The 14,301-nt window shown below is 53.8% G+C and overlaps 1 protein-coding gene across 1 annotated transcript; it reads right to left on the reverse strand.

Moving 5' to 3' along the window:
• Positions 1-5,783: 5,783 nt before the first annotated feature.
• On the reverse strand, positions 5,784-13,354 carry ZNF75A (zinc finger protein 75a). The gene is made up of 6 exons (XM_012731735.1): positions 12,855-13,354; positions 11,671-11,860; positions 10,914-11,005; positions 10,544-10,670; positions 8,906-9,016; positions 5,784-8,720 (listed from the first exon to the last, which is right to left on the reverse strand). The coding sequence occupies exons 1-6, from the start codon at positions 13,260-13,262 to the stop codon at positions 8,041-8,043; spliced, it is 1,608 nt and encodes a 535-aa protein (XP_012587189.1). The 5' UTR covers positions 13,263-13,354; the 3' UTR covers positions 5,784-8,040.
• Between the last annotated feature and the right edge of the window lie 947 nt (positions 13,355-14,301).

Raw genomic sequence — 14,301 nt, forward strand, 5'->3', positions numbered from 1 at the left:
CTCATGCAGAAGTGGCTTTAGCTTCTCAGTGCTGTGCTTTAACCTGCTGCGCCACCAGGGAGGGCCCCCAATGGAGTTTTTTAACAAAAAATTCCAAAATTTGGGTCTTCCCAGGTGGTGCAACAGATTAAAGTGCAGCACTGTGAAGCTATCACAGCCACTGAGCACAAGTTCGCTCCCCAGGCAGGCAGGTAACCTACAGGGCGCAGCAGACTCCTTCTGTCTCTCCGTTGCTCTCCTCAGCAGTGTTATTTCAGTAGATCCGCCCCAGTCTGTTCCTCACCCTGTCTCTGGTGAATTCTCTCACCTACCTGCACCTCTGGCCTACAACCCAGCTCTTGAATGCATAAATGAAAAATACCTTTAAAAATTCAAAATTTGGAAACACAACAGACTTTGACTAGACACAACTGGACTCCCGGTCTTCAAGCTGTTCTACAAAGCCATAGTAATCAAAATAGCGTGGTATTATAATAGTAATAAAAACACGTATCAGTGGAAAAGAGCTGAGATCATGGAATTACACATATATAGACAATTAATTAATGACCAAGGAACCAAGATCATGTAATGAAAAAGGAATATGTGTTCAATAGATGGTATTGGGAAAACGGGGTGCCCATATGTAAAAGAATGAAACTAGGTCACGACCTTACACTGCACACAAAATTTAACTCCAAGTATATTAAAGATTTAATTATTAATCTGGAAACTATCAAATATAGACTGTCCATAGTGATGTTCTGTGAATTTGTCTCCAATGGAAAGGGAAACAAAAGGAAGAATAAAAAAATGAAACTAAAGATCTAAACAGCAAAAGAAACAATCATTAAGACACTGCACCTGGGCCCTCCCTGGTGGTGGAAAGTGTTAGGATGCCGCACTGCAAGCGAACTGCAGCGGCTCAGTGTGCATTTTGATCCTCAGCCCCAGAGGTGACCACAGGGCACGGCAGACCCCTCCTGACCCACCCACTGCTCCCCTCAGCAGTGTGCTTCATAAGTCGGCCTGTTCTGCTCCCCGCTGTCTCTGGTGAAGCCTCTCGCCACCCCTGCACCTCTGGCCTGTGCCCCAGTTCTGTATGAATACATACATACATCTTTAAAAAAAAAAAAAAAAAACACTGCAACCTAATGAGTGGAGGAATATATTCACAAGTCATGTATCTGACAAGCAACTGATATCCAAAATATGTCAATAGCTCATCCAACTCAACAACAAAAAACCTTATTAAAAACCGGAAGAGTAGGTCCTTCCTGGTGATGAAGGGGTTAAGGCTCTCCACTATGAATCTAATTGCAGACACTTTGGCCTTAGTCCATCCCGCCCCCCCCCAGAAAGGGCCCCCCAGGGCACAGCAGACCCTCCTGTGTCCCTGCTGCCCCTCAGCAGAGGGTTTCAGCCATCCACCTGTCCTGCTCCCCGCTCTGTCTCGGGGACCCCGTCACTGCGCCTGCACTCCTGGCCTGCACCTGAGGGCTGTATGAACAAGTATGTAAGTCTTTCAAAATAAAACAACAATGTAAAGAAGCCTAGAAAAATGTTTCCTTTAACCCAAGTCTAGCATTTTAAAAGGCCAAAGCAAAGTAAAATGTGTGACCTGGTAATGTGCCCGGCAGACAGAAAATGTTCGAGAAATTTTTTGCCAACTTTGACTGTACGCAGTGCCTGCCTTTCTGAAAGCTCCAGGGAGCCAGCATGCTCACACAGGGATAAGGACAGGGCCAGCTTTTAAAGCAGATAATGTGAGCGTCCACTTGGAAATTTCAGCTGACAATCGCTTCAGGAGAGAAAATTCCTTATTAACAGGATGCCGGACACTAGATGGGACGAAAACAGAACAGCAAGAGGAAGATCAAGTATTTTCTCCTCAGCAGTTTCTAAAATGTGGTGGCCACATGCTAATAAGGAAATAGAACCAGGAGCACGCTTAGAGGGTCAGTCACAACGAAACCCGAGTGTTGTAGCGTCCCTCACTTCCAGCAAAAAAAATTGAGAGCCTAGCAAGTAGGTAAACGAGGGCACCTCCTGGGAGGTGCCCTCCAGAGGTGCCCGAGGGTGATGGCGTCATTTCCTCTGCTCTCCTGTGAGCCCAGGAAGCCAGGCATGCTGTGCAGCCACCGAACTCCTAATGAGGAAATCACCGTGGGGCTCGTTAAAAGTGCAGGAGGCAGCGTTGTTCCAACTTACTAAAAAGTTGCTCTGGGGATCATTACGGGGAACTTGGGGCCCTGCGGACCAGCCTCCTCAGGAAGCACCCAGGCGCCTGGCGTCCCCATAAACGAGCCTCGGGGAGGGGCCGCCAGTTCCTCTGAAGGAGAAGTCGTGGGCAAGTCTGGGGGCCTCTGGGGAAGGGAAAGGCGGCTGCCAAGCTCCCAATGAACCTCAGCAGGGAGGCTGAGGAGGGCGCTCCCTGCTGAGTGGGGCGTCTCTTTCTCCAAGAGGATTTAGGGTAGAGGTTGTCAAGAATCTTTTTTTTGCTAAAACAACAAAAACGGAACTTTTAATGAATAAAATGTTACGATGCCTGAGATTTGCTTTAAAACACCCCCAAAACAACCAACCCTCTTAAAATAATCACACAACCTGAAAAAGCCCCCAAACGGGAAGGGCCCAGTGACACAAGATTGGCAAAATGCTGACCGCTGTTGAAGCTTGTACTGGAGTCTCTGCTGATGCAGATTTGTGTGTGCAGACAAGAGCTGGGGTGCAGGCCAGAGGTGCAGGAGTGAGAGATTTCACCGAAGGGAGAGCACGTGGGGTCACTCCCTGGAGGGACGGACTGGTGTGCAGTGGCTGCGGACAGCTCCACAGTGCTGAGGCTCGCCCTGCGCCAGGGAGGCCCTGACATTTCAGCCTTCTGCTCAGCAATGAAAACTCACAGCTTTGCCAGCCGGGCACAGCTCCTGCCCTCACGCGGCTGCATCCTAAGGCAGCAGACAGACAGGACAAGGTCGCCAGGGAGCTCTAAGGTCTGGTGTGTCCTGAGGGCACCAGCCAGAGTGCTCAGGGCGGAGAGGCAGCAAGGGGGACTGGCGCCTTGTAGGGCTCCATTGGGGACCTGCTGCCTTTGCGGCAGCTGAGTATTGCCTGGAATCCCAGAACAAAGATAAAGAGCGTCACTGAGAATAAAACAAATGCAAAACAAAGGAAAAGAAAAAAATCACGGGGACATGGGGCTCGGAAGCCCACGAGCCCTCTGTGCCAGCCCCGCTCGGCTCCCGGGTGGCGCCAGGACGCAGCTTCCCCGGCAAGAACAGCTGATGCCGGGAAGTGGCACCAACTCTTCCGCGTCAGGTGTTCTGGGGCGCCCTGCTGGCGCCGCGGCCCTCCCAGGCCAGGGTGAGCCCGGCACTGCAGCCCCCTCCTGTCTCCCCCGCCCCCTCAGCAGCGCGTCCCCTGTCTGCTCCCCAGTCTGCGCTGAGTGCTCACCCGCCCGCCCCCGCCCCGTGCTTGCTGGCAAACAAACCCTTAGGGAAAAAAGGAGGTGTCGTTCTTTTGTAAGCTATTAACATTAAAAAACAACTCTGACACACTAAGGACACTTCTGTGTGCATCACACTGGAATGCGCTGGGCCAGCTGGGCCAGGTGCCGGCTCGGACACGGTGACCGGGTGACCACGCAGAGTGAGAAGCTGCCCTCTGCCAGCCCCCAGACGGGGTGGGGGCGCCCGGCAGGTCGCGCTGGTCACCTGTGACACGTGCGGGTCGCTGATTTGCACGCACTACTTGGGGCCTTATGTTGGAAGCTCTTTCAAAAATAAAACGACAGATGTGGTGGTAGAAAACCTGTCTCTCCGCACAGCCAGATATTTAACTGTCCTGTCGCTGTGAACGTCAACCCCTTCCCTGTTTTGGACAAGTCACGGCGAGTGCTCAGGGTGCAACTCAGGCGTTGTTTCCTTCCTGAAAAGGTACACTGCACCCAAATACGATACAGCCGGACTTGTGTGTCAGTTACGACGAGCACAGCCTGACTCACCGCCCCACTGTCCTAGACATTAAGTGATCGCGACAGTTTTCCTGACTCAGAGATACGCGCGTGCCGGCCAGTTCCTCTCCTGAGTAGGGGCCGGCCCGAGCGCAGCAGGACCAGCTCCGGGCCAGTCACACAAGACTGGTGGAGGCTGGGGCACAACAGTCTGATGTCGCCGCATGTGGAGAACCCGTAGGTGAATTTCTGAATGTGTCATCTAACAGAAGCTCCAAGGGGTGCTCCTGTCTCGTCCCCAGAACAGCGACGCCTTTGTGTCTTGGAAAGAACCCAGGCAGAGTGGCCTGACGTTTCCTACCAGAGGGCACCTCAGAGACTAGATGGCGAGAACCCGGCCACAGGGGAACTTGGAGGGCGAGGAATCCACTCTAGCGCTCCAGGGAAAACCTTTCTCAGAGAAAAAGGGTTCAGCGGCAGCCTGGGCCCCTCACTCACATGGGAGCTGCCCAGGAAAGCAGAGGGCGACAGGCCACAGGGAACCGAGAGCGTTAGAGGCCCCCGTGAAGCCCGAGTCTGTTTCCCAACTTCCCCTTTAGTCAGGAGAGAGCACCCGCAGTCTTCCTCTCAAACTCGTCACAGGGCTCGGCCACGGTTCTGGTTTCTTCCAGAGGCGAATCAAAGCCCGCTGCCAGGTAGCTGAGCTCAAGAGCAGCGTGGGCTTCCAGCCTGCTCACTGGGAGAACCGGGCAGGGCCGGTCCCAGATCTGAGGTCACGTCAGCCCGGGCACAGGGGTGGGGGCTGGGGCCAAGCTGGATGAGCGACAGCTCAGAGCCGACCCTGACGCCACGGCGAGGCAACTGTCAGGACAGAGAGCACCCTCTGGCTCTTGCCGGCCGTGTGGAGAACCGCTGGTGCTGTCTGGGCCAAACCGACCTAGGCGCACCCCAGACTGTAAGGCCAGACTGAAGGCTCTGATCGCCTCCTGCTTAATCATTGCTCGGCCCTGAGCCGAGGCTGTAGGAAATTCCTTCTTCCCGCTCCTGCAGACTCACCCCAATTCCAAGCACGAGTTGACAGGCCTTGCTGGCGTCTGGCTGAGCCGTGACTTTCTCCTGCAGGCTTTTCGCTTCCCGTTTGGCGTCCAGCTCCTACTCCCCACCCAAGCGTCTTCCCGACAACCCCCCACCCGCCAGGGAAGGGCAGCTATCTCCCCACACCCGCCTCAGACGCAAACCGAGGGCCGACTCGAGCGCCAGAGAGGGGCGGCAACCGCCTCCCCCACCTGCCAGTCCGGCCACGAGGACGGTGACCGTGTACACGGCTGTGGGAAGCAGGTGCGGGGGCGCAAGAGGCACCCCGCCGGCAGGGAGCCGCGCCCCGTCCGCCTGGCCTCCCGGCAGGGCCGCGTGAGCTCAGCGGAGCACCCGGAGCAAGCCGTTCCCTTCCCGGCCAACGGCCAGGTGAACTCCAGTCTCAGCTGCAGGGCAAGTGGCCGAGACCGTCCCACCTGCAGGCGCCCTCAGGCGCCGCCTCTGGGGCTCGAAGGCGGCTGCTGCCCACAGCGGACTGCGAAGTGGCGACTGCGCCAAGCAGACAGCTACCTGTGGAGCCGGGCCGCGAGGCAGGCTACCAGACCGAGGGGCGGTCCCCGAGGGCGGTCCGTGAGGGTCGGCACCTGACCCCAGGCAGCTGCCGGGGTGGCTCGCTGGGCTTCAGCAATTAGTGACACAGTAAACAGCCACTCACAACAAGAAACAACCCGGGCGAAGAGAAGTGGTTCCAGCGGAACGGCCGCCCGCAGGACAGGCTGTGCTGCAGAAACCAAGCACCCACACCTGTTTAACTCAATATTTATTTCTCATTCCCGCGAAGGCCACCAGAGGTCAGGGAACAAACGCCCTCCGCGCAGGGCCCCGCGCTCCAGACGTAGCGACCACGGCTCCGGTGCGTTTGCGTGACTGGAGACTACACCAGTTTAGTAGCAACACGCACTTCAGCACAGAAGTGAGGCCGTTGCTCACCACCCACGGCTCAAAACTCGCGAGCTGCACCGCTGGGAGCAGGGACGCGTGACCACCTGGGCACCGCTCCCTGGAGCGCAAGCCGGGAGCCATGGTCTGTGGCTCCCCTTCGTGGTTGTACCTCAGCCCCGAACAACACCTGGGCACACCACAGGCCCTCAGTCAGCGTAACCGAGCAAGGGCCGTGCCAGCGAGAAACACATTGACCCTGGGAGAAAACAAAGTCCAGGCATCGCAGGCCAATGACACGGTGACAGCTATGCTGCCCAGAGCTCAGCCGCGCTCACGTCAGCGGCAATGTGGCTCATCCGACTCCAGCACTGAGCTCCTCCAGCGAGCCGCCAGAGCGACCGAGGCATCGGCTCCCTCCATGGGGCTGTCCCCCACCGTGTCACGGGCACGCGGGGGAACCCCGACGGAGCAGCTCTGGCCAGGCGCGCCAGCTGCTTTCCTTCCACCAGTCCAGCTCCCGGAACAGCCCTGAGTTGTTACCTCTGTAAAGAAAACGGAGACCTAAGAGCATCTCAGGGAAACTCAACAGTAGGAATGCTTTGTAAGCTAAAAGTACATTCAATGTCATGGAGGCCGGCCGTACAGGGACAACACGCAGATTCGTGCGAATCCAGCCTCGGCCCGATGATTTCAGTGACTGAAGGCCCTCTACTCACAGTCTTGAATACATGCCTGCATCTCTTGGAGCCCTAATTTCATTTCTAAGAGATCATTTCGTGAATCCCTTCCCTGATATTTAAAAGCACTAACAGAAACACCTGAGTAAAAGTTGGATATAAAAAGGTAAATTATAAGAAAAATCTGTAGCAAATAAACACCATCACTCAGCAGTCTGCCAAATGCACCGCTCAGGAGACCCCGGACCGTCACCAGTGTCAGACAAACACCACAGAAGCGGACGTGCGCAGCCCTGCCACACACCCAGCGCCAGTCCCCAAACCTCTCCTCTGGGAACCCAATTTCCTGTTGACGGGTGGTCAGGTTTGGGGATGACAGGACCTCACTTGGGGTACACATTCCAGTCCAAACAGCTCAATCCTTGTTCTGAACAAAAGCCAAATTTAACATCAAACCTGAGTTGATCCTGAACTCTCATAACCTTCTTTCAGGAATCAAGAAAGTGCTAATTCTTATGGCTGTTTTACCCACTGACACTGTGAGGTAAAGGAACAAGCTAGATTAATGCAAAAAATTTCGAGAACCAATTTGGTTCTCAGGAAAGTCTACATTAGAATTTCATGAGACCACTGAACTCAGTAAGCTTGCTACCTAGAAGACAGTGATATGCAATTAAACATGCAGTCCATGGCTAAAAATTCCAACCCGTTTTCTGTATGACCTCAGTAGATGTTTTTCTTTTTGCCAACACCACCAAAGAGAGGCACAAGCATAGTGCATTTAGTCCATGTGGCAGATATCCCAGTGAACATGATTTCATCACTGTAAAACAATCATCCTAATAGGAGTCAAGGACTACCACTGCTAAAAAGTTAAAGGAACTCAATGTCCAATTCTGTGAACAGAGCCTAATGACAAGAGAAAGGAAGAAAATCCAATTTGGCTTTCAGGAAAGTCTACATTAGAATTTCGTGAAGACTACTGAACTCAGTAAGCTTGCTACCTTGAAGCCAATGATATGCAATTAATATGCAAGTTGTTGCTTTGTGTTCTGGAAGACCACATGGCAAACACTTCTGTTTTAAGAGTGAATGGGAAGATAAATGTGGAACCAATAATGTTTCCCTCTGTAGTCACTGAGAACTCTCAACTGATTCATGACTGCATCTGCTTCTTGAAGCTGAATTTGCAGGTTTTCCCCTTATTCAGTGTGTCTTTAGAGCACGTCTCTTGCTAAGGAATTCCCTGAAGGCTAAAGTAAAACTAGTAAGTAGTACAGCTACTCGTGAGCACATCACCTGCAGTCAACCTTCCTGGTTTCTTTCTGTGAAGAACAATGCTTCTATACCTAAATTTCCAGAGGAAATATTCTTCATTAATTTTGAATCATTTCATTAACTTTAGAGTCACGTTCCACTGGGTGAGCTTTTCCATACCGGGACACTGGATTCTTGTCATCGGTGGAGTTTCTGGTGTCTAAGAAGGCTTGACCGCCTACTGAAGTTTCTCCTGCATATGCTACAGCTATAAGGCTGCTCACCTGTGTGGGTTCTCCGGTGTTTAATAAGGTGGGAGTTCTGACTGAACTTTTTCCCACATTCATGACACGTAAAGGGCTTCTCACCAGTGTGCGTTCTTTGGTGTGTATGTAGATTTGTATTTTGACTGAAGCTTTTCCCACACCACGAGCATTTATATGGTTTTATTCCTTGATGTGTTGTTAAGTGCTTATTGAGATCTGAACTCCACCTAAACCTCTTATCACACTGCTGGCACTTGTACGGTTTTTCTTCAGTGTGAATCCTTTGATGCTTAATGAGGTCAGAGCTAACTCTGAAGCTTTTCCCACATTCCTGGCATTTAAAAGGTTTCTCTCCTGCACGGTGCTTCTTGTGAAGATCCATAAGTTTTAACAGCTCTTGTTTCCAAGTTGAAAATTTTTTTCTTTTTTTCACTGGATTATCTCCATGGCATGTCCCCACTCGGTGTGAATCACCATGGTTTTCTTTGCCCACTGTTTTCTGAGAAACTTTTACTCTGGCCTTTTTTGACACTATGTCCCCTGGTGCTTGTACTTCCATGGTAGAAAGACACAGTGGTTGCTGACTTTCAATGTCATTTTTGAGCTTTAACCCTGTTGGCATAAACATCAGTTAAGTGTTAGCCATGGTATGGCAAAGCAAGAGAGTCACAGGAATGGAGGGGGCAGAGAAATCAATGATGAATGATTTAAAAACCAGAAAAGGAGACTCTTAAGACGTTAAGCCTTTGTAAAGGTTTCGATCAAGTGCAACGTCTCCTCCTCCCCGGTTTATTTACCTTTAGGCACCTCTGCAAGACTGTCTGTGCACTCCATCAAGCCGTGGACCCATGCATCTTCCCCTTTCTCTAGACAGGAGATCACGTTAGGTTTAGGGAGCACGTACAATGCTGTGGGGTGGAGAAGAGGAGGTCAGCAACTGGTAACTTCACAGTGAGTGATCCTCAGTCCAGGCTAGTTCAGGGAGCACAAAGGATGCGTCTTCAATGTGTTATCCACATTAGGTGGATAAACGTTCAAATCCAGTTATCAGGTTGTTCTGTATCTCACTTGTGGGTGGATGTGCAAAACAGACAAATTAGCCCAATCTGGATCAATGAAAGGACAGAGGGCACGGGACACCGCCTCTGAGAAAGGTGGTACTGAGGGTGCGGGGTAAAGGCTGCCCTACTGGCTCTATGAGGAGAGGATCTGTCCTGGCGAAATCCAGTTCTCCGGAGCCAATGTCAAGGCCGGTGGGCTGGATGCCACATAGCAAATGGTTTCTGTGGTATTTACAGTAACTGCGCTGCACTCCGGCAGCACGCACTCAGCTAGGAGAGGTTCCCACCACTGCAAAGAGCTCATCAGTGCACATCCAGGTGGAAGAAACAGACCAGGGTAACTTAGACTTTTTGCAAACAGACTGCCAGTATAGGGAGAATTCACCACTTAGTCACTTCACACGTTCTGTGTGAGATGTGCCAAACACTCCCAACTGGCAAAGCACATACTGGTGAATAAAGTCCCTATCTCAGGGAGTTCATATTCTAGTACAGGAAGAAAATCGGGTATTAGTGAGCAAACAAAATGTCAAAATGTGATGTTTTGAAGAAACTAAATCCAGGTAAGAGATTGTCTCTGTATAGCTTAATTTTAGAGAAAGATGTTTGGAAGGCCGCTGTGGGGAAGTAGTATTTGAGAAAAACCTGAACGTTTTGCCATGCAGCAGCAGTGTGCCAAGCAGGAAAATGGGGAAGTAGAAATAAAGATGACAAACTCAGCGCGAAAAACACAACTAACGAGGTTGAAAGGCCTGAACAGGGAAGATGAGCAGGGGCCGGATCTTAGCAAGACTCGAGGTAGTAGGTGAAGACTTTGGGGCTTACTCCTGTGTGATGTCACCACAGGATTTTGAAGCAAAGCAATGTCGTGACTTACTTAGGCTTTTAAAAATATCCCTCTGGCGCCATGTGGGAAACAGACGGTGAGAGAAGAGGGGGGCAGGGACAGGAAGCTACTGAGGTGACCAGTCGGAGATACACTGGTGCAGGCCAGGATGTGCCTGCACAAGAGGCTAAGATAGAGTGGAGCCAGCCCGGACTGTGCAGATGACGCCGAGGCCTAGCAATGGCCCACGGGGTGCCAACCGCGAGACCGGAGTGGGTGAGTGCCCAGGTGCGGCATGAGTGCTGTGCACTCAGTGGTGTGCCGTTGGGGGGGAGGGGAGCAGCGAAGAGTATTTGCTGGGGACAGCTGGCGACCCAGACTGCAGGTAAGGGGATACATGCACTCAGAAAGCACCCCACGACGTGGTGTGCCTCCGCAGACCTCGCCAGCCTGAGAACCAGCTTCCGCAATAGTCTCCCGGGGGTGTCCCCCGGGAGCCAGGACACAGCAGGTCCTCAGTGTCTACTCAGAGAGGCGCCAGCGTTTACCTACAGAGATGATCGTCTCATAGTTTTCCTGTATGACGTCATTGTACAGGGCCTTCTGAGTGAGGTCCAGTAACTCCCATTCTTCCTGGGAGAAATAAACAGCCACTTCTTCAAACGTCAACAAACTCTAAAAACAGAAGGTACTTCATTCAGCTCAACGCTTCACTGGAAGACAGCCCTTCCCCCCGCCCACGAGACGGCAGGCGGCACCCAGGAACACGGCGGGAGCTTTCACGAAGTCAGAAGCGGCATGTAACCCGCACACCACCCGGGAGGCGCCCAGGGCCCCAGTGAGGACACCCTGGGCTCACACCCCTTCGGCACCCACTGGGCAGAGCGGGACCCAGGCGGCAGGGGAGGCGCAGCTCACCTGGGACTCGGGCGAGACAAGAGCAGGCGCCACCGTCCAGTCTTTGGTCTTTGCTGGCACAGGGAAAGCCAGGATCTGCTGAGCAGGCGCGGCTGTGGCGGAAAAGAGCCGGGCTGTTTCTCCCCCCCAGGAGCCCAGCGCACCTCTAAATACAGAACGTGCCGATTTCTCCCAGCAGAGCTGGGACGCCACGACACACCGTAACTGGAGCAGCTTCTCAGGAGAAACCAGAGGTTTTGTGAGCACCCAGAACAGGTTCCCGTTTCCAGGGAGAAATTTCAAAAGAAAAACCCTTTTGTTTTCTTCTGGTATAAATCTTCCATGTCAGGCAAAAATCAGTGTATTTGAAAAATGAAGTACTCAAGGACTCCAGCGTGTAGTAGGAAATACAGTTTCTCATTTATTTTTTCCTTGGTACACAGTGGCGCTCACTTTCTGACACTGACAGCCCATTTCCGACGCCAGTTACTTCCACATGCTCTGCGGTGGCCCTAACCTTCTCCGTTCTCTAACAGGGTTCCTGGTGCCAGGACCACAATTCTGCTGGACATTTCCTCACCACTGGCCAACCCCCAGCTGGGTTCACAGCTGACCTGCTCCAGCCACCCGTGGTGGGCGGGCTGACGGCACACCCAGCTGCTGAGATGCCTGCCCCTGCGGGCGCAGGGCTGGGCACCCACACGGCGCTTTCAGCGCTCTGGGGGAGAAGTCAGTGTCAGAGCGCTCAGAAAAAGGGAGTCACCAGGACGCTCCTTACCCCTCTCACGTACAGGCTCAGTTTCTTCAGGGGTGATTCCGCTCAGCTGCTCCGGCAGGCCCTGGGCCGCACTCCAAAGTCCTTCATCCCAAGACTCGCCCCCTGGCTTGGGCTCTGCTGGCTTCAGACTGCAACCTGGAGCTGCTCTTTCTCCCCAGACGGCCTCCTTCCCCAGCTCATGGGTGGCAACCTAGAAACAAGCCCCATCCTCGTCACCACAGAGCTCCCTTTAGGTGTGGGGGTTTGTGGCAGTGGGACGGACAAGCGCCCAGGCCAGCTCTGGGAAGCGGGACGCAAATCACAGCAAAGAGGCAAAGACGCGGAGATCCCGGGCCGCTCATTTCCCAGAACCAGTCACAAAACCCGGGAAAATCAGATACAGGAGAAACCGTTCGGCTGCCCGCTCGCCAACACAGCGAGCCCACCCCTCCGCACACAGGTCCCAGACGCCTGCGGCCTGCTGCTTCCCGGTTCCATCTCGACTCACTGGTCTGGCTTCCAGTTTTCTCCAAAAGTTAAGGAAATGACCTGAAAACATAGCTTTGTAGATCTAATTTTTCCCACCGTCAAGGAAGGTTTTCACAGAAAACGGGCTGGAACAAGGGGGCAAACACTCTGGCTCCAGCCCGCCCCCTGCGGCCCGACAGCAGCCCCACCCTGCGCTGGAACCTTCACAGGCGGAGGCGACCGGGTCCCACTCACCAGCAGAGCCAAGACCAGCAGTGACAAGCGAGCAGCTTCCAGTGTGAGAACACTGCACCCCCCCCCCCCCCCCAGCTACCGTCCGGCTTCCCAGCTTCGTGCCCTTTCGCTCCTGAGCCCTCCCCGCTGGTTCATTCCTCCTTTACATTACCCTGCTCGTCCTTGGTCCCTGTCTTGGAACCGCCCCTCCTCCCCACCCTCGTCGCCTGTTGTTCCTAAAGACTCACGAGCAGCCTCTTGGGCCAATCAGACTCGTGTTTACTCTCAACTCGCCCCGGCTGCGGAGGCCAGAAGGAGCGGCCAGCAGGAGCATCTTTTCTAAGGCCGGAAGTCTCCTGCGTCTCGGAAACCCGCGGGTCTGCTCTCCTGCTGCAACGTCCCAAAGATAAGACGAGTGACCCCACTCGTCTCCTGTCCGCCCCACTACCGGTGTGCTGCCTTCAGCCTGCTCCGCTGTACACACGGCGGATGTGGCTTCTCACCCCATCCCTTGTCTGGCCAGACTCCCTCTGCAAGCACTCCACCAGCGCCACGGCCTCCTCGACACTCTGGAGATGGCCCCTCCGCACGCAGGACTGCATGTCCCTGGGCAGACTGGTGAGAAATTGCTCCAGCACCAGCAGTTCCAAGATCTGCTCCTTTGAGTGAATTTCTGGCCTCAGCCACCGAAGGCACAATTCCTGAAGCTGGCCGACGGCCTCGCGGGGTCCACCTGCTTCACCATAGTGGAAGTTCCGGAAGTGCTGGCGAGCGCTCTCGGGGCCGACACTGTCCATCTGTGGGCTGTATTTCTTGGCTTGACTGGAATGCTCCATCACAGGTCCCCTGGTCTCCCACGGAGCCCTGACGCGAGGGTGGAAAGACTCAGCCTCTCTCAGACCCGCTGCCATCACGCTGCTCTGTGAACAGCTGCACTCCGGTACCGGACATCCCGCCGAGACAACTGAACTGAGAACCAGTCTTGGTCTGGTGCAAAAAATCAACGCATGGATCTTCCTCCTAAGGCGCTGAAGGTAAAAAAGCACATGGCACTCATGAAGTCAATCGAACTTTACTGCCTGCTACTCACTGCGACACAAAAATAAACACAAAAACTTCTTCGCTCTCCCTGTAAAAATATCAACTACAAAAAAATATGTCAACTACCAGATCCTTTATTTCTCTCCTTTTCTCTCCATTGTTCAGTACAGTACGGCTCACTGAAGGTAAGACCACCCCACCATAAGTCTCTGGGGAAGAGCACTGGCAGGACTGCAGTAATTTAACCGGCTGCTTCCTAGCCCACCTTCCCCATGCCAAGGACGCTCAGGATCCTGCACACCCTGAGTGTCTCTTAAATTGTGACTTATTCCCGGCCCCCAGTCTTCAGTACACGGTGAACTCCACCCTCGTCCTCCGAAGATGGAAGCCTGTATTTCACGGGATATTTGACATTTTCCTGTCTGTTATACAAATACTGATGAGAGCTGACAGAATCAAGAGTAGTCAGGGGAACACAACTTCACTTTTCCCGTAAAGCTGCCCCAGATTAGGAAAGCAAGTGGCCTCCGCCCGCCTTTGGCTCGTCGATGCCAGACGCATACGGGGCACAGTGCAGATCTGTACCTGCTGTTAAGCTTTTCAGTGGTCCCGGGAAAACCTAGTTTTGTTAACAAAATACTCAAATCACCCTGCACAAGAAAGCAGAGAACGGCTCCCTGAAGGAGGCGGTGGCCGTTCTGAGGCGAGCCCCACGGCCTGGATCCCGAGCGGGGGGCGCCCGGGGCGGGCCCCTCGCTGCCCACTCGCGGGCCACTCCCGTTCCGCGTCAGCTGGTGCTGATCTCTCGGAGGGGGGTGACCCGCCCTCCCGCGCTGACATCGGTCCGCAAACAAAGCGCACAGGCCCGTGCCGGGGGGCTGCAGCGGCGGCCCCGGGGGCCCACCGGCC

The sequence above is a fragment of the Condylura cristata genome, unplaced genomic scaffold, assembly GCF_000260355.1.
Source record: "Condylura cristata isolate star-nosed mole 26May11 unplaced genomic scaffold, ConCri1.0 scaffold00032, whole genome shotgun sequence".
Classification (NCBI taxonomy): domain Eukaryota; kingdom Metazoa; phylum Chordata; class Mammalia; order Eulipotyphla; family Talpidae; genus Condylura; species Condylura cristata.

What these genes read in the sequence shown, in the direction of transcription:
- ZNF75A (XM_012731735.1), bottom strand. Translation starts at nt 13,262, where the DNA reads ATGGCAGCGGGTCTGAGAGAGGCTGAGTCTTTCCACCCTCGCGTCAGG. An exon ending in CTGGCCAGACAAGGGATGGG is followed by an intron (nt 11,861 to 12,854) that starts GTGAGAAGCCAC and finishes GCTTGTTTCTAG; the next exon opens with GTTGCCACCCATGAGCTGGG. An exon ending in TCTTGCAGAGGTGCCTAAAG is followed by an intron (nt 8,721 to 8,905) that starts GTAAATAAACCG and finishes TTATGCCAACAG; the next exon opens with GGTTAAAGCTCAAAAATGAC.